The 16,658-nt window shown below is 31.7% G+C and overlaps 5 protein-coding genes across 12 annotated transcripts; 3 read left to right on the forward strand and 2 right to left on the reverse strand.

Annotated features, from left to right (window-relative positions):
- The first annotated feature begins 4 nt into the window (after window positions 1-4).
- Asprs (aspartyl-tRNA synthetase) lies at window positions 5-3,015 on the forward strand. The gene is made up of 12 exons (XM_076327870.1): window positions 5-245; window positions 469-506; window positions 579-663; window positions 765-948; window positions 1,053-1,155; window positions 1,218-1,539; window positions 1,606-1,777; window positions 1,878-2,025; window positions 2,119-2,308; window positions 2,384-2,464; window positions 2,523-2,634; window positions 2,714-3,015. The coding sequence occupies exons 2-12, from the start codon at window positions 469-471 to the stop codon at window positions 2,875-2,877; spliced, it is 1,599 nt and encodes a 532-aa protein (XP_076183985.1). The 5' UTR covers window positions 5-245; the 3' UTR covers window positions 2,878-3,015.
- On the reverse strand, window positions 342-11,705 carry Fest (wurstfest). 7 transcript variants are annotated; one of them, XM_076327873.1, is made up of 7 exons: window positions 8,299-11,705; window positions 7,703-7,906; window positions 7,288-7,578; window positions 6,978-7,102; window positions 6,800-6,917; window positions 6,564-6,730; window positions 342-1,381 (listed from the first exon to the last, which is right to left on the reverse strand). In XM_076327873.1, the coding sequence occupies exons 2-7, from the start codon at window positions 7,895-7,897 to the stop codon at window positions 1,375-1,377; spliced, it is 903 nt and encodes a 300-aa protein (XP_076183988.1). In that variant the 5' UTR covers window positions 7,898-7,906; window positions 8,299-11,705; the 3' UTR covers window positions 342-1,374. The 7 variants fall into 7 exon arrangements, 2 of the variants coding, with proteins under 2 accessions (XP_076183988.1, XP_076183987.1); XM_076327872.1 differs by lacking the exon at window positions 342-1,381 and adding an exon at window positions 5,855-6,480; XR_012994373.1 differs by lacking the exons at window positions 6,564-6,730; window positions 6,800-6,917; window positions 6,978-7,102; ... (1 more) ...; window positions 7,703-7,906; window positions 8,299-11,705 and adding exons at window positions 2,075-2,293; window positions 2,396-2,462; window positions 2,541-2,879; window positions 4,157-4,277 and having other exon boundaries at window positions 1,017-1,381.
- Window positions 4,271-8,844, forward strand: Pbp45 (proximal sequence element A Pbp45). Its single transcript, XM_076327876.1, has 6 exons — window positions 4,271-4,577; window positions 4,809-5,106; window positions 5,180-5,520; window positions 5,591-5,753; window positions 6,967-7,139; window positions 7,221-8,844. Exons 1-4 carry the CDS (start codon window positions 4,435-4,437, stop codon window positions 5,718-5,720), a joined length of 912 nt encoding a protein of 303 aa, XP_076183991.1. The 5' UTR covers window positions 4,271-4,434; the 3' UTR covers window positions 5,721-5,753; window positions 6,967-7,139; window positions 7,221-8,844.
- Window positions 9,063-12,213, forward strand: LOC143155294 (prostatic acid phosphatase). Its single transcript, XM_076327871.1, has 7 exons — window positions 9,063-10,013; window positions 10,206-10,294; window positions 10,627-10,725; window positions 10,795-11,034; window positions 11,122-11,307; window positions 11,377-11,712; window positions 11,799-12,213. Exons 1-7 carry the CDS (start codon window positions 9,962-9,964, stop codon window positions 11,973-11,975), a joined length of 1,179 nt encoding a protein of 392 aa, XP_076183986.1. The 5' UTR covers window positions 9,063-9,961; the 3' UTR covers window positions 11,976-12,213.
- Window positions 12,122-16,216, reverse strand: LOC143155288 (putative ATP-dependent RNA helicase DDX23). Of its 2 annotated transcripts, XR_012994368.1 has the most exons (10): window positions 15,335-16,216; window positions 14,491-14,823; window positions 13,988-14,410; window positions 13,782-13,908; window positions 13,575-13,698; window positions 13,395-13,510; window positions 13,053-13,313; window positions 12,793-12,967; window positions 12,431-12,719; window positions 12,122-12,298 (listed from the first exon to the last, which is right to left on the reverse strand). XR_012994368.1 is itself a non-coding variant. In XM_076327856.1 (9 exons), the coding sequence occupies exons 1-9, from the start codon at window positions 15,907-15,909 to the stop codon at window positions 12,496-12,498; spliced, it is 2,358 nt and encodes a 785-aa protein (XP_076183971.1). In that variant the 5' UTR covers window positions 15,910-16,216; the 3' UTR covers window positions 12,318-12,495. The 2 variants fall into 2 exon arrangements, 1 of the variants encoding a protein (XP_076183971.1); XM_076327856.1 differs by lacking the exon at window positions 12,122-12,298 and having other exon boundaries at window positions 12,318-12,719.
- Between the last annotated feature and the right edge of the window lie 442 nt (window positions 16,217-16,658).

Here is a 16,658-nt window from a genome sequence, read left to right on the forward strand (position 1 = left end):
CACAATTACTGAAGACTAATTTCGAAATTGGCACATTTCTTATATGGCGCCTTTGTTTCTAACGAAAGATTCATGGAAAAGATAAAATAACAGATAATTTTAGAATGTACTTTGAGGTTGCAGATTGTAGGTCCGGAAAGTTTTGAGTCAGTGTAAAACTATATTAGATAATTTCTATTAAATTTAAATTAAAAAAAAACACTGTTGGTACTCGCAAATAATTTTGGGATTTAAACGAAATAAAGGTATGTGTTATGAATATAAAATTTCTATATCGTATTCTTGAATTAACCTTTACTTTTAGCGTTTCCATATATATTTCAAACAAAAAGGTTTTTTTATAATGCACTGTATATTTTATACACATATGTTCATTAATTTTATATACATATGTACCTTAAAATAATATATATATTTTTTATGTAATAAAATTTTCCTTTAAATGACATTTTGTTGTCATTTCTATAGATGGGAGAGGATAAACCTGTAGACATGGCTGTGGAAGGGTAAGGCAAATGATATTTCTTTGGAAATTTTGTATACTTGATTTCTATTATAAAAATATGTTTTTTCTGAAGAGATGAGATCTCTAAGAAGGCTCTTAAGAAGCAACAGAAAAAGGTGGAGAAAGCAGCAAAAAAAGCCGAACATAAAGTTCAAGCTGTAAGTTAAACTGTCATATATGTTATAAAAAACAATTATTTTTATACTTTTATAACAAGAATGTTATCTTATAATAATGTATCTTTCAATTTTAATTCTAGCAAGCACAACAAGAGGTAAATCAAGAAGAGGATGTGTCAGTTGAAAGCTATGGAGATACAGAATTGATACAGAGTAAAGAAAAACATGCAGAAAGAATATTTACTGATATTAAAAATTTAATACTATCTTTGGAAAATCAAACTGTATGGTTAAGAGGACGTTTACATACCAGTCGTGCCAAAGGTATATTAATCTAAACAGGAGGAATTGACCATGTTCAATGTTGTATATTTATTAATATTTATATTATTATTAATAATTTATTGAATAAAAATATTTCTTCATAGGCAAACAGTGCTTCATTGTTCTAAGACAACAGTCATACACAGTTCAAGGTTTAGTTACAGTAAATGAAAAAATCAGTAAACAGATGGTCAAGTTTATATCGAAGTAAGTTGCAGGAGTACAATAAAAAATTAATATCATTTTTACTTAATATAGTAATTTTGTAGTATTACCAAAGAATCCATTGTGGATGTACAGGCAACTGTGAAACGTGTGCCTTCCGAAATTGAATCATGTACACAGAAAGATGTGGAGGTTCATCTTGAAAAAGTATTTGTAGTAAGTGCTGCAAAGGCCCAATTACCTCTACAAATTGAAGATGCCTCAAGATCTATGGGAGAAACAGATGACAATGCTCTTAATATAAAAGTGAATCAAGACACTAGATTAGATAACAGAGTTTTGGATTTAAGAACTCCAGCCAATCAGGCTATATATAGAGTTGAAGCAGCTGTTTGTAAATTATTTAGAGACATTCTTACAAGTAAAGTAAGTTATTTTTAAAATGGTTGAATATAATTATAATAAATTACTTAACAAATATTTCATTTATAGGGTTTTGTTGAAATCCATACACCAAAAATTATATCTGCAGCGAGTGAAGGTGGAGCAAATGTGTTCACAGTGTCATATTTTAAAGGAAATGCTTATCTAGCCCAATCTCCTCAGCTTTACAAACAAATGGCAATAGCAGCTGACTTTGATAAAGTTTTTACTATAGGAGCAGGTAATTTAAAATTTTTTAACTGAATTATTTACTTAAATATTCTACAAAGTGCAATATCACTATTGTTGTATAAAGTATATTAGATATGATATTTTTTCAGTTTTTAGAGCTGAAGATTCTAATACATATAGACATTTAACGGAATTTGTTGGTCTTGATTTAGAAATGGCATTTAAGTATCATTATCATGAAGTAGTCAATACTATTGGACATTTATTTACAGAGATGTTTAAAGGTCTTCGTGACAAGTTAGTAAAAATATGTAATTGACATGAGAATAAGAATGCTTGTGCTTACTCTTCCACAGTGTATAAGGATAATTTTATTGTTATTAATTTTAGTTACACGGCTGAAATTGAAGCTGTTCGTCAGCAATATAATGTAGAGCCTTTCAAATTCTTAGATCCACCTTTGAAATTAGAATTTTGTGATGCAATTGAATTATTGGCAGAAGCTGGTATAACTTTAGGCGAGGAAGACGATTTGTCCACTTCTGATGAAAAACTGTTAGGTAAACTTGTAAAGACAAAAGTGAGTTTTATTATACATCATCTGCAAAAGATATTATTAACAAATGTGCATCTTTCATTGTATTTCTGTTTTTAGTATGATACTGACTTTTACATTTTGGACAAGTATCCATTGGCAGTAAGACCTTTTTATACTATGCCAGATCCGATCAATCCTGTAAGTATACAATTTATTTCAACCTTTTGTCGAATATACATCATAATATTCATTACAGAAAGCATCGAATTCTTACGATATGTTTATGCGCGGCGAAGAAATTATTTCTGGTGCACAACGTATCCATGATCCCGAATTTCTGATGAAACGTGCACTACATCATGGAATTGGTAAGCGAATATAACTTCTAATTTTTGCCTCTTTAATGCAATGTTTTTCAAATATGGTTTTATTTTTTAAAAATTTTAGATGTAGAAAAGATCAAAGCATATATCGACGCATTCAGATACGGTTGTCCTCCTCATGCTGGTGGGGGAATTGGTTTGGAGCGTGTTGTTATGTTATACCTTGGTTTAGACAACATCAGAAAAGTTTCAATGTTCCCTCGCGATCCTAAACGCCTCACACCTTAAAGCTGAAGATTTTTACTTCTATATAATTGCATATGTACTGAAACGATGTATGGAATTATGAAAGTGGTTAGTAAATTTAAAAACTTTCTAAACACTTTACAACAGAAGAAAATCAATAAGTAAAACATTTTAAACACGCTTTTAAATTATCAAAACTTTTTATACCTATATACGAATATTAATACATTACTATGCAAATATAATACAGAAAAAAATTATAATATTTCCTTAGAATGAAAAGCATGTAAGAATAAATTGTCATAGATGTCATTACTATAATATAATATCAACAAGCACATCTGAAATATTAACCACATAAAATATAATAGATTTTGAAGTAATGTTTTTGTTTAAAAACAGTGATCGTGGGAATTGTATTTAACTTTTACTGCAGAAGTCGGTAAAGGTAGTGAGTTTAATGGCATTAATTAAAATAACTTCGAATAAATTTTTATTCAAATAATTAAACAGATGAAACGTTTTATTCGAGTTATTACTACTATTCTACTTAAGTTTATTCGAACAACGTTCTTAAGTGAAAAAATATTTATTGAATGATAAAACTATCTGTTACGTATGTACGCGTATGGTACATATGTATGGTTTGTACGGTAGTGATTTTGATTCCTACTAAAATAATTCTCACAATTCTAAGTTTTAATTTCTACATCTAATAGCGTGCTGAAATTGTATTTTAATTTGAATCGATAACATTGGTAGTGATACGGAAATGAAAAGAAGGTTTGCGAGTCAGCGACTACGTGACACGAAAAAAGATTGCCTGCTTCTATTTTGTGTAGATTAATATTCTTTCCAGTGGATTTAAAGCAGTACCGCCGCCTAAACATCCCAATGATAATCCAGCATTTGCATATAATGATGAAAGGGCATCATCGATTAATCGACGATGACGACGACTAGTACAGCGGAGACTGCAATTGTAATGTCTATGAACTAAAAATGAGACCTGCATGGAATTACCATTGAAATGCAGGTGGCGGCACTGCTTTGAAACCACTATGAACAAATAATACCAGTAATGTTCCCAAATCGAATGAATTTTTTTGCGCATGCGCACTCTAATGACGTCAAAAACCGTGACGTATACCAGTGTATGGATATAAAGTATAGTGAGCCAATCGACAAATGAGTAGGGAAACTGACAAAGAAGGTACATTAGACATGAACATGGATTTTGTATTTCGCAATGAATTAAGGTCTTTTTTTTTAAATCTTGATAAAATATACCCAGATTCTTTAAAGCATTTTCTATAAATACCTTTCCCTTCTTTAGTTCCTTTATTTATTCTTCAAAAAACATTTAAACAATTTTGTAAAACACAAAACAAGGGAGTCTACGACATCCATTTTCATTTGATTAGGGCACTATACTGAGACTATTTTTGATGCACATGCGTGAAAAACCCGGCCCATCTGAGAACACTGGTTGCAAGTCTCTTTGAACACAGATTTTGAATGCAGATCATAACGAAAGTCAAAGTAACGGATAACTGTGTAGTTATTAAACCTACAATTGTTTGCTTTTAAGGCTTATAAATGGCAGCAAGCAAATCATTCATTTTAAGCGGTTTTAAGGAAGATTGTGAACAATTGATCGCTCGTTTTGAACAGGGGAATGATATTAGATTTCAAACTTTTTGCGAAATTTGGAAAGAGATGAAATTTTCGCTAGTATTCACGTAAGTTTTACACAAACATTTTATAAACAAGAAAATAATTTCAATGAAAATTAGAAGTGAGATATTTATAAAGATTTTTTGTGTACATAATTTTATGAAATAATTTTATTAGAGTTAAATTATAATATCTATTTCGACTACGTATATCGAATTTGGGAACGTGAGAAAGAGTTATTGTTCAAGGAAATAGTAAGTCACTATTTAATATTTATATATTCTTCATGTTTCTAGTGGACGGCCTACATACATAGAATTATTAGAATTTTGTGAGGAAACTTTGAACGTGTGCAAAAAGTTCCTCCTTTTGCCTCCACGCTTCAAAGAACGTGTTGGAGGTTTATATCTTTTATATGGAGTATATTATAAAATGCCAATAGATCAGTTTAAAATTCGAGTGAAACTAGATGATTGGCGAAGCATTATGGAATTGCATGCAGAAATAAAAGAAGCAGAACACTTGGATGCTAATTATATATTGTCTAAACTAATAGCAGACAATGCATTTCACTTTTGTATTTTTGATAAAGAGGTATATTAAGTAATTGAAATCTTTGAATATAAATGATATTTTATAAATTTTGTAAACGATTTCTTGTTTTTAGTTTGGGCTAGAAAAACATTATCGTGCAAAGGAACCGCAGTCTTTCAATCCATACTCTGTACTACCAACACTAAAGGACTTAACAGACAAGCACCCAATGCTGTCGAAGATTAATGAATTAAGCAGAGCTTATGAAGAAAAAAAAAAAAAAGTATTGATATCAAAAAATAAATCAACTGCTAGTTTAAATCTATTCAAAGCAGATATTGCTGAAGAAATTATTAGTGATATTCGGAACTTTGAAGAACAAAGAAGAGATCAACAGATGAAAAATGTGTGTGGTTATGAAAGGACTTCTAATGCTTCAACATCGAAAGAAGAATATAAGAAGTCATCTCAGACGTATGTGCATTCACATTTTTTACATATATCAAATTTCTATTGCTCTAATTATGTTTTTACTAAATTCTAGGAAAAGTACTTATAGGAGAAAAGTACGGTCTTTAATTGATGATGGTTTCCAAACGGATTCAAATGAGTCTGAAGCAGAAATATTAGAGCTTGAAGATTATGACTCTGATTTACCAGATGATTCTGACTAAACTAAACAAAATTGAAGTATACATTTTTTACCTGTAAGTGTATTATCATGCAATATAAAATAAATTGTAATAGATTCAAATACTGTTAATAGCTTGTATGAAAAAAATGTTTATATACTATGTGGATAGGGTAAGTTATTTTTTATTGGGAAGTGTACAAAATAAGTATAAGGAACAAGTTAGTGAAAATATCAATCGTTCCAAATTTAAAGAAACTGTAGAATACATCACACTCTATCTCATTGCAGCTGCTTTGCACAAGCTCAAAATGAAGACAATACAATTAAATTACTAAACGTGTTTAAAATGAATTAATGTAAATTTTTGAACTTAAAAACTGGGAATAATATATCGTAGGTTTCGAGCGTAAATCACTTTATCAGAGATCAGTTTCAAACATGTAACTTTTCATTTCCACATAGCTGTATGTATATTTACGACGTTAAAAGTGAATCTATATACTGGATGCGATAATTGCGTTGTCGTGAATAAACTTTCATAAAGCCCACGGCAATAAGTTCACACTAGAATTTCTTAGTAAACTTTCAATTGATTGTTGTCATCAAATCCAGCACTATGGCCCGCGTTTCGTACGATAAAACTAGTTCCGTCGTAATGCATACGTCGTTCACCGCGACGCACAAAAAGATGAGATGTCTGACCCAGAGAAGCAGTGCAATGTAAAAATGGTGTTGTTAATGAAGCTGTTCCATTACTAGGTGATGTGCGTAATTGATACTTGTTACTATTCCGTGCGATCCTATCAAGACAAAAATTTACTTTTTTATTTGCATATCAATTACTAGCATAACGTTTTAAAATTATTGTCATTAATTGCAATACCTAACAAGACCATCAGGTGTTTGGGAAACTCTGACATTATTGATGATCCAATTTTCTACACCTTCATTGGTCAACCAATACTGAGCTGCATTCAAAGCTGCTGCAGCTTCTTGCAAGCACGTCGAACCATGTCGAGAGCGAGAATAATAAACGCTTAGAGAGAAGTCCTGAAAGTTAAAAATTTTATTTAAATAAGAACAATGACATTAAGTAGAAACTTATTTCCTTCATTATACCTGACTCATATCTGAAAACGAGTCCGTAGTCGTTCTCGTTCCTGCTGTATCCACTAAATAAACAAGAGCACATTGCTCTGAAGTAAAGCTGACCCCTTTATACCACATCTTTGCATATCTAACAAAGGACATTAATACTTGTTAATAGTACTTTAATAATTTTACAGATGCCACTAACTTGTTATTGCCGTGGGCGTCGTGGGCCAAGATTTCAACTCGTGATCCATACTGATATATTCTTCCATTAGGGTGTAGTAATGCTGCAGCTGCTCCAGAACCGCTCAACGATAGTACGATGTTATTCTACGCTGACAATAAATGCATCTCAAATAAGAATCATGTAAGTTCTAAAAATATTTTATTTTATTCACGAATTTTAATGCAAACATGTATCATTCATTTTGTATTCTTTCCTCTATAGAGATTTAAATAATGATTCTATAAGACTTGAGAAAGGAATTTCATCATAAACAGAAAAAAGGAGATACCTTGAAATTGATAACTCTAACCGCACGATCGATCGTCATATCAACTCTGATCCGATTATGAAGTCTCAAGGAAATGGTTCCATGTGGCGTGGCGACTATGGCAGCATCGGTATCGTGTTCTCTCCAGTTTTCCGCGTAGACACACGTCTCTTCATAGTACGGTGTAATAGTTTTAGAGTTTCGTGGCTGTCGCCAAAGCGCTGTTGAATTAGAGAATGCTGTTGCACTGGCTAATCCACCCCATTGTTCTGACGGAGGTGCTTCAAAATACTTGGAAAATTCACTGTACCGCTAAAAAAAAATTTATACTTTTAATGGGGATTGTCTATTAGAATACATGGAGTTACGATGAGATAAATTGATGTTAATTTCAACAATGAGTAGTTAACGTGGAAAATACTTCTTGAAGTACTACCTGGAAATTAGTTTCGTCTGTCTGTGCGTGATAACTGTGCGCTGTGTAGAGAGATCTCGGTCGCATCGGCACTGTCGAGGTAGTTTGATTTTGAATCGCTGGTACGGAACACGGCTGTTGATTCGCTGTCTGTGTTCCTGTCTGTGTATTACACTTTTGGATCTCTTTCCGATATTCGCCGCAAGAAGTTGCCATAGCTTTTGCCTTCGGTTAATATTACAGAAGGTAAAAATTATTTAATCGAAACATTTACGCACGAAATAATAGAAGTTTGTTTATTCAGCTAGGTATTTTCATAAATGATTTTTTCAGTTCTGCTTTAGTATACGCGACTTAAAATAATTGAATGACCATCTGTATAACTTAATTGGATATTCAGTACTTTAACACTTCCATTATGTTCTATAAATTAAATACCGAGTAATACTGTAATTGTTTCGATATAATGTATTAAAAGAATTGTAGATGAGTTAATTATTATCAAACAAATTTTGTAATAATCTTTAAAAAAAAAAAAAGCAGAAATGAAAATCTATTAGTAAACGATTCACGAATCGTCGACTGAAGAGCGTCCGATCAAAGAACCGGGAAGAGACCTTGGAGTTGGCGGTAGCGTTTTTCGGCTTCTTGCGACGGGATTTCCGGGGTTTCGACACCGCCGTTTGACCACCCTCGTTTATGCGATCCACGGCTGAAGCGGTTTACGTATCTACAGGCTCAGGTCCTTCCAATAAATCTGCGTCTTCAACGGGTTTTCAGTGCTTAGTCTCACAAAGATGCTCACATGCGTGACTTTGTTCCCTGAAACTTTCTGTTTAGCGTGTGAGAGCTCGCGAATCGCGTTAAAGGAAATCAAAGCTCGTAGGTACTTGTAAGAACTTGTATCAAGGATGACGCGGTTGGAAAATATTTCGATAAAACAAACGAATATCTTGATTTCTCGTTGTCTTGACAATAAAAACTGACAAGAGACTGATTTCAGAAAAATTTTATCAGAACGCGGGTAGTCAATCTTTTTCACAGATTCAAACTAAACGATTTACTTGATATTTAAATGTTCTTGTTGTGGTTTTTGCATCTATGTATTTTCCATGTTTGTAAAGTACTACAATAATTGAAATATATTTGGTCAGTTTTTGATTCGGACTGGAAAAATAATTTTGGTATTGGTTTAATCGCAACTCTTTTGCGATTTTTGACTTTCCGTCTTTAAATTATGAATTGACTTTTCTTATGGTAATGTTTAAAAATTTTGAATTTTGTTTTTAACGTTCTTAAAGTTGTCGATGTCTGTTGCGATTATTAGCAAGAGTGAAGGTGAAGATAATGACTACTAACGAGTAGGAATTATATAATTGTTATTTATCAATTATCATCATAGATTTCTCGTTTAATGTATTCCATAACAGTTCATCTGTTATGTATGATTAAGTGTTATTACGTATCGTTTCAGTATGCTAATCAATGCTTAGCTAACTCTTATTATCATGCCGTAACTATACTGAATTTTATCAAGAACGGATTGGTACTGATTTCAATAATTGTCTTTTCTTTGTTGCGCAATCTTTTTAAGCGTGAACTCTAAGATTCTAAAAATTGAATTTTTTACATTCACGATGCAATACAGCATGCACGACGAATGAGCAATCGCGCAAATTTTAAACGTTCATAACGATATTCTAAATGCCTTCTAAATAATATCGCGTCATTTGTACTCAAGGATAGTAATTAAATTGTAACATACTTTCTGTTATATGGAGTAAGCCATGGTTAGAATATAAAGTTCGATAACAAATTTTGATACGTGGTATGGAAATAAAAAATAACGCAAGTTAATGAGCTTATTGCATAACTGCGTAATTGTCGCTTCCTTTGTGTTTTCCTTCTAAACGAATGTATTGTCCATTTTACCAGAAACTTAAGTGGGAAACTAATTAATTATATATTTTTCAGGTTTTATGAAACGTCAACACGTGGAAGGCTGAAATCGACGCACGTGCGAGGTATATCTTTTATATATCTTGCATCATAGCTAACATCAATAGAATAAATGTTGGACACTTGAGTATATAACAGTCTTGACACAAGTAACATTATATTGTATAATACTGCTTCTTGTATGGTGGGGGCATAGGATTTATCTGCTGACACTTCTTAAGGCCCCAGTACGCGTTCGTTCTGCACGTGTAATAGCTCGTGGGAGTTCGTCGGTAAATGGAAGGCGGTCCTCGAAAAACTTCTACTTGACAATTTTCAATAATGATTGTTCTTAAACTTCTGCTTCTTTTGGGTGTTATCTGTTTAACATTAGGTAATTGTTCTTTTTTTCTCTCCAAACAATTTTTGAAAAAACAATTCCAGTTACGAAATTATGAAAAAAGGATTAAATTCAAAATAATACGGTGATCTCTACTATTGTTACTATTTCAACACACTTGGGTATTTAGTTTCACAAATGTCCTTGGAATTGTAATTTAAAGTATCATACTTTCTCGGCTGTTAGGGTCGCCTGTGCCAATCGAAGGCGTCGCGGCGAGTAACAGGAAAGATGATAACAAAATTCGAAGTATTACTCTTCGACTAGTAACAGTGGTAAGTACAAAAGAAATGTATTGAACAAAATTTCATCTGACTTTTATTTTCTGACACTCAATAAATTATTTTCTCTCGATATGAAGTTTGACGTGTCCGTATATTTCAGTTAGACGTATTTACAATTGGATTAACGTTATCATATAATTCAACAAAAGTGATACACAGTCTTTACAAAAACCATTTCGTTGAACATTCCCATATTACGTTTTATCTTAATCTTTAGATTAATGGCAATGCCAATACGAATATCCACAAGCTTAAAAAATTTATATGTTTTCTATTTCAATAGTTAATATTATCTCTTAATAAGTGTGAAAATAAATTTCTAGGTAATGCGACATGGAGAAAGAGCACCACAGGATACCTATCCAAATGACCCTTATGTAAACAATTCAATGGATCCTTATGGCTGGGGCCAACTAACGAACGTAATACCTTATTTGATTTCTCCTTTTAATGTATTAAATTTAATTCTATATATCAAAACTTATATGTAGGAAGGAAGAAGGAATCAGTACCATCAAGGTCTCTTTTTACGAGACCGTTACGATGATCTTCTGGGTCCAATATACAGTCCCGATATATTTTATTTGCAATGTACTGCGGTCGATCGTACAAAAATGTCTGCATTGCTAGAAGCAGCGGCTTTATGGAAACCAAATGAAAAACAATCTTTCAAACCTGATTTACCATGGCAGCCCGTCACCTTATTTTATCAGCCGCGTTCCGAAGATACGGTCTGCACTTTGAAAATGAATTTTATAAAATTAACAATTTCATTTTAAATTTAAATTAAATTCCATCCTTAGTCTCTATGTTTGTAGTTGATGTTAATATGGGACAAATGTCCAAAATACACTAGGCTGCGACACACAATAACGAGTTTACCGGAGGTTCAAACTGTCCAAGACGATAACAAGCAATTGTACGAAGAATTGACAAACTTAACGGGTATGGTAATTTCAACTCCTGATGACGTCAATTCACTTTACGGAACATTAACAGCAGAGGTGTGCTTTATCTTTTTTAAAGCCTAAATGAGTCGAAGAAATGTTTTGAACGTAAATTTAATATTATAGAAACAAATGAATTTAACTCTTCCTGACTGGACTAAGGATTATTATCCTGATAAATTAATACCGTTGACATTGTACGACTTTCAACTTAACGTGTACAATGATCTTCTCAAAAGGCTCAAAGGAGGACCGTTTCTGAAAAAGATTGTCACTGATATGTTGGCAAAAAAGGCCAATACTTTAGAACCTGATGGAAGAAAGATGTTTATGTACATTGGGCATGATAGTACCATTGTAACTTTGTTAGATGTTATGCATGTATGGAATAACCAAATGCCACATTATAATATCATGACTATGATTGAATTACACGAAAGTGAAGATGGATGGAATGTTCAGGTAAAAGTAATCATATTTAACGTAATCAAAAAAAATGTTTGTAAATTTGCAAAATTTATTTTCATTATATTAATACTTTTTTGCAGATATTCTTAAGAAATACAACTGTTCATGAACCATACCCTCTGACTATACCGGGATGTACAACAATTTGTCCCCTCGAAAAATTTATACAGATTTTAAAACCAATGATACCAGATGATTGGGAAGAAGAATGCAAAGTTGAGGGGGAATATATACCTCCACCTGCTCCACTTCCATAATTCGAATTATTTTATTAATTAAACAGAACATGTCATTTTAGAACTCTTTGTTACAATAAAACAGGATAATAGTTAAAGCAAATATAACATGTATTAACGAGAAAACATGAAAGCAGAATTATGGATGGAAATAGAAAAATCAATAATAGTTTCTAACAATATATTTTTGCAATGAATAAGTAATGATGTGTATATTTTTCAGATTGGATAATTGTTCAATAAAGCATGTAAAGTAATATTTTATGTTCTTCAGTAGTAATGGCCAATTATGACCAAAGTAGAATCATTTTCCCGCTTTGATCTCGGAATACATTCGTAGATTTCTAATTCACACAATACACATGCAATAACACGATTAAAAATTTATTTTCGTAGTGTGTATTTACATTTCATTTATTTTGTTTAAATAAACATATTCCTATTCTATTCATATACTATAAAAAATATATATGTACCTGTATATAAAATAGAAATTGCACGTGTTGATTATAGTCAAATGCGTGCAATTAGAAGTTTGCATTTAGGCGAAAATTTTCTCCTCCCGACGTTTTTTTGTAACTACTGTGCCAGGTTTATGTTGAGCGTCTGGATGGTTCAGTAATTCAGGAGGACAAGTAGATATCGGACTCGCAAGAATTGTTTGCTTCAAATCGTAGAACAAATGACTGTCATCTTTCGTACAAAATGATATAGCAAGACCAGCCTTTCCTGCACGACCAGTTCTACCAATACGATGCGTGTAATCTATAAATAAATGAAACATCCGTATATTTTCTCAATTTCTTTTTTTTTATAATAAGATGCGTTATGAACTTACCTTCTATAGTCTTAGCCATATCATAATTAATGACCATAGACACATCTTTAATATCAATACCACGACCTGCGACATCAGTAGCAACCAAAATATCTTTACTACCACTTTTGAGAGATGCAAGTGCATACTCTCTTTGTTCCTGTCCTTTACCACCATGAAGAGTACAAGCGTTATACTAAAAAATGAGAAAAAATATTAAATCAAATACTTGATTTTTTGAAAAAGGAAAACGTTAATAGTAGTGTGAAAGAGAACCGTACGCCTAATTTCTCTAGACCTCTTGCAAGAACATCAGCACCCTTCTTTTGGTTGACGAATATAATAACTGGAGGTTCAACTCCTCTGCTGAGTATTTCCATCAGTTTCTTACGTTTATCAGCCTCACCCATTATATGAACAATTTGTTCTGTTCTCTCTGTTGGTTTACCCACACTGCCAATGTATACAACCGCAGGTCGTCTTAAGTAAGTTCTTGCTAATCGTTCTACTGCCGGTGGCATAGTTGCCGTAAACATCACAGTCTGAAAATAAAAAAAAATGTACAAGTGTATATTTTTGTATGAACTATTTCTATAAAGATAAAATTCGTAAATATATCTTACCTGTCTATATTTTTTTTTCGTATTGTAATTGGCTAAAAGTTTTTCCTCGTTTTCGGCGTCTTCATTATCTGGTTTTAGATTTGTAACTGGCATGTACTCCAATATTTTTTGAACATCTGAAAATTTGTATTAAAATTAATATTTAGCTATAGATACAAAAATGTACACCAAAATGCATACCTGGTTCAAATCCCATATCTATCATTCTATCAGCTTCATCCAATACAATATATGTACACTGATTTAAAACTAAATATCGATTTTCTAACACATCTATTAATCGCCCAGGTGTGGCTATTACAATCTGTAATAATAATGTCGATTTAAAATGCAAGAAATTGTATGTTACACACAATACATAACTTTTATATTATATAAAGTTATTACCTCACAACCCATTCTCAATCTAAAGCCTTGTTCTTCTCTTGACAAACCACCTACAACAACAACTGTTCTTATACCTAATGGTTGTCCAAATTTATTAGTTTCTTCTTCAATTTGTTGAGCCAATTCACTGAAAAAGTATTATAAATGTTACTTTGTTCAAATGAATTAGCAATTAACGATTAAAAATATCTGTATATTCATCTTACCGTGTTGGTGCTAAAATTATACTGTAAGGACCTTGATCTGCTTCTTCTAATCTTTCAATTTTTGGTAAGCTAGTAATCCATAATAATAGTGGAATTAAGAATGCCAGAGTCTTTCCAGAACCAGTTTCAGCAACACCAATAATGTCACGATTTTGAAGTCCGATAGGAATAGCTTGTCTTTGAATAGGTGTTAAATCTTTATATCCCACTTTGTCAATGATGTCAAGAATTTCTTTTGGAAATCCTGATTCTTTCCATGATCTAATTGGATCAGGTATACGCCCTCCTTTTATTGTGATATTATAATCTTCTCTAAATATACGCCAGTCTCTTTCTGTCATTTCATGAAGAGCTTTTTCTGACCAGTGTCTATCATCCCACTTTTGTTTTTCTTCTTTTCGTTTTACTTTTTTCAATCTCATTCTAAAAAGTAAAAGAAATTAAAACAGATATAAGAAATAATGCATACACATAAATAATTTTCAGTTCTAAAATATATCTACTTCTCTTGTTCTTTTTCTGCTTCCGTTCGTCGTTTTTCTAGAAGTTCTCCATAGAATTTACTCTGATCTCGTTTTTGAGCTTTAATATCTATTCCAGCAAGATTTCCTCTTCCAAAGAATTGAACTTGATGTCTTTCCTTATAAATATTATTATAATCAACAGATGTATCTTCTGAAGTATCCCAATCGAATACAAATTTCCTGTCATTTAATCTTCTAACTCGTCGTTTCTTTTTTATCAATCCTAAATAGCGCTCTTTGATAGCTTCTACCTCTTTCTCTTTATCCTTGTCCTTGATCTCATCTTCCCTCGTACGTTGACCATCTCTGCGTCTAGTTCATAGATTGTTGACAAAATAAAATTCTGTTTTTTAAATACAATAAGTCCTCCATTTACGTTATTAGTTTGTTCCATAACTTTCTGTATTAGTCAAATTGTATAATTAGATGTATTATAGGGAAAAAGAATGATCAATTCCAGGTTAAGAAGAATGTGATAAAGTAAAGAATAAAAGAATATGGACAGTGTTGATTAATATTTGTTCAATCACAGGTTTTACAAAGGATGACTAAATCATTTGATTTAATACCACTTGCAATTCGTTTCAAGACTGATCTTTCTTCTTTTCTGTAATACATTTGATATACAATCTTAGATTAAAAAATTAATCAAAGTTAAACAGACCTATATATACTCCTTTATGGAAAAAACTGGAGAAAAAACTTTCTTTAATATATATACTAACGTACATAGAAATATATACACTTAGAGAAAATATATAACTAGTTAATATATGTAACTCGAGGACTCGATGTATAATTCATACAATGAAAGATTACATACCTATCTCTATCATCCCAATCTCTATCCTTTCCAGTGCTTTCATTGTGAAAAAAAGATTTACGTATTTCCTCCTGTTGTTTTCTGAGAGCATCAACTTCTTCTTGTCGCTTTTGTAATGCTAGCGCAGTACGTTCCTCCTTGCTTAAAAATTTTGGTTTAGCACGAGCCTCCTCTTCTGCTTTCTTCTTAGCTAATAATTCTTCCAAACTGAGTGGTTCCTTTTTTGGAGGAGGTTTTGGTTTATCCTCCACTTCTTCTTCCTCTTTTTTAGTTTCGGTTTTATTTTCTTTTTTATTCTCATCTTCTAAGATAAATATAGGACTTGGTTTCCGTTTTTTTTCATCCTTTGATTTGTCTTTGGACTCTCGTCTTTCTCTTGATCTGTCCCTATCTTTTTCACGCGATCTATCCCTTTCTCTTGATCGTTCTCGTGATCTAGAACGTTTCCTGTCTTTTTTTCGATCTTTTGATCGGCTTCTTGAACGTCTTCGATCACGTCTTTCTCGATCCCTTTCACGATCACGATCTCGTTCACGAGATCGACTTCGTCTTACAGTTTTTTTATCATGTGCCATGGCAAACTTTTTAAATTTTACTAACTTTACTTAGTTTTACCTTTAACAATCTTTCAGAGGTTAAGAAGTTAATGTTGAATGATCAATACCTTCACAATAACGAGGAACAGTCACAAAAATGTTCTATATCGTTACATCAATAATTATTTTCTATGGTAATACTTTTCTTACTGAATTATATGAAGTTTTTAATACTTTGTATTAAATGTTGTTTAATGTCAAAATAATATTCCATGCATAATATAATTCAAATATATGAGTAGATAGTATACATGTTATTGAATACAATATGTTCTTATAAATCACAACATGTGAGTAAGTAAATGCATATGTCACTGAAATGAATAATTTTCATTTATTTAAAAAAAATAAATTCAATTTATAGGCAACAATTAAATACGTATATATCAAGCCGTTAATAAGGCAACATGCACTATTTAAATAGATTTCTGGTTGCCTTTCCAACGCAAGCGACGAAAAATAGTAACTATCATTTTAGGCATAATAAAATGTTTATAAACTGCATTTGCATAGTCTTTGAATTCTGATTGTCAATAAATGTCATAAAAAACTGAAAAGTACTATTTGTTACAATATATTCTCATAATTTTAATAATTGAAAACGAGTACATAAAATTCATTATAAACACACATTGCTTAAAGGCGATAAAACGTAGAATAATGAACTTTAATTAGATTAAAAACATTATATCTAAAAAATTTGTAGCATTTTTTCTGCCAGTAATAGT

This window comes from Ptiloglossa arizonensis, chromosome 2 (genome assembly GCF_051014685.1).
Source record: "Ptiloglossa arizonensis isolate GNS036 chromosome 2, iyPtiAriz1_principal, whole genome shotgun sequence".
In the NCBI taxonomy this organism is placed as follows: Eukaryota; Metazoa; Arthropoda; class Insecta; order Hymenoptera; family Colletidae; genus Ptiloglossa; species Ptiloglossa arizonensis.

Coding starts and splice junctions, on each gene's coding strand:
- Asprs (XM_076327870.1), top strand. CDS start 469: ATGGGAGAGGATAAACCTGTAGACATGGCTGTGGAAGG. Junction 1,540..1,605: donor GAGACATTCTTACAAGTAAA/GTAAGTTATTTT, acceptor TTTCATTTATAG/GGTTTTGTTGAAATCCATAC. Junction 2,309..2,383: donor GTAAACTTGTAAAGACAAAA/GTGAGTTTTATT, acceptor TTCTGTTTTTAG/TATGATACTGACTTTTACAT.
- Pbp45 (XM_076327876.1), top strand. CDS start 4,435: ATGGCAGCAAGCAAATCATTCATTTTAAGCGGTTTTAAGGAAGATTGT. Junction 5,107..5,179: donor TTTGTATTTTTGATAAAGAG/GTATATTAAGTA, acceptor TCTTGTTTTTAG/TTTGGGCTAGAAAAACATTA. Junction 5,521..5,590: donor TATAAGAAGTCATCTCAGAC/GTATGTGCATTC, acceptor ACTAAATTCTAG/GAAAAGTACTTATAGGAGAA.
- Fest (XM_076327872.1), bottom strand. CDS start 7,897: ATGGCAACTTCTTGCGGCGAATATCGGAAAGAGATCCAAAAGTGTAAT. Junction 7,579..7,702: donor CAGACGAAACTAATTTCCAG/GTAGTACTTCAA, acceptor ATTTTTTTTTAG/CGGTACAGTGAATTTTCCAA. Junction 6,731..6,799: donor CGTTTTCAGATATGAGTCAG/GTATAATGAAGG, acceptor TTTAACTTTCAG/GACTTCTCTCTAAGCGTTTA.
- LOC143155294 (XM_076327871.1), top strand. CDS start 9,962: ATGATTGTTCTTAAACTTCTGCTTCTTTTGGGTGTTATCTGTTTAACA. Junction 10,726..10,794: donor GCTGGGGCCAACTAACGAAC/GTAATACCTTAT, acceptor ACTTATATGTAG/GAAGGAAGAAGGAATCAGTA. Junction 11,308..11,376: donor ACGGAACATTAACAGCAGAG/GTGTGCTTTATC, acceptor TTAATATTATAG/AAACAAATGAATTTAACTCT.
- LOC143155288 (XM_076327856.1), bottom strand. CDS start 15,909: ATGGCACATGATAAAAAAACTGTAAGACGAAGTCGATCTCGTGAACGA. Junction 14,411..14,490: donor GCAGAAAAAGAACAAGAGAA/GTAGATATATTT, acceptor TTTACTTTTTAG/AATGAGATTGAAAAAAGTAA. Junction 13,699..13,781: donor GATTGAGAATGGGTTGTGAG/GTAATAACTTTA, acceptor TTATTATTACAG/ATTGTAATAGCCACACCTGG.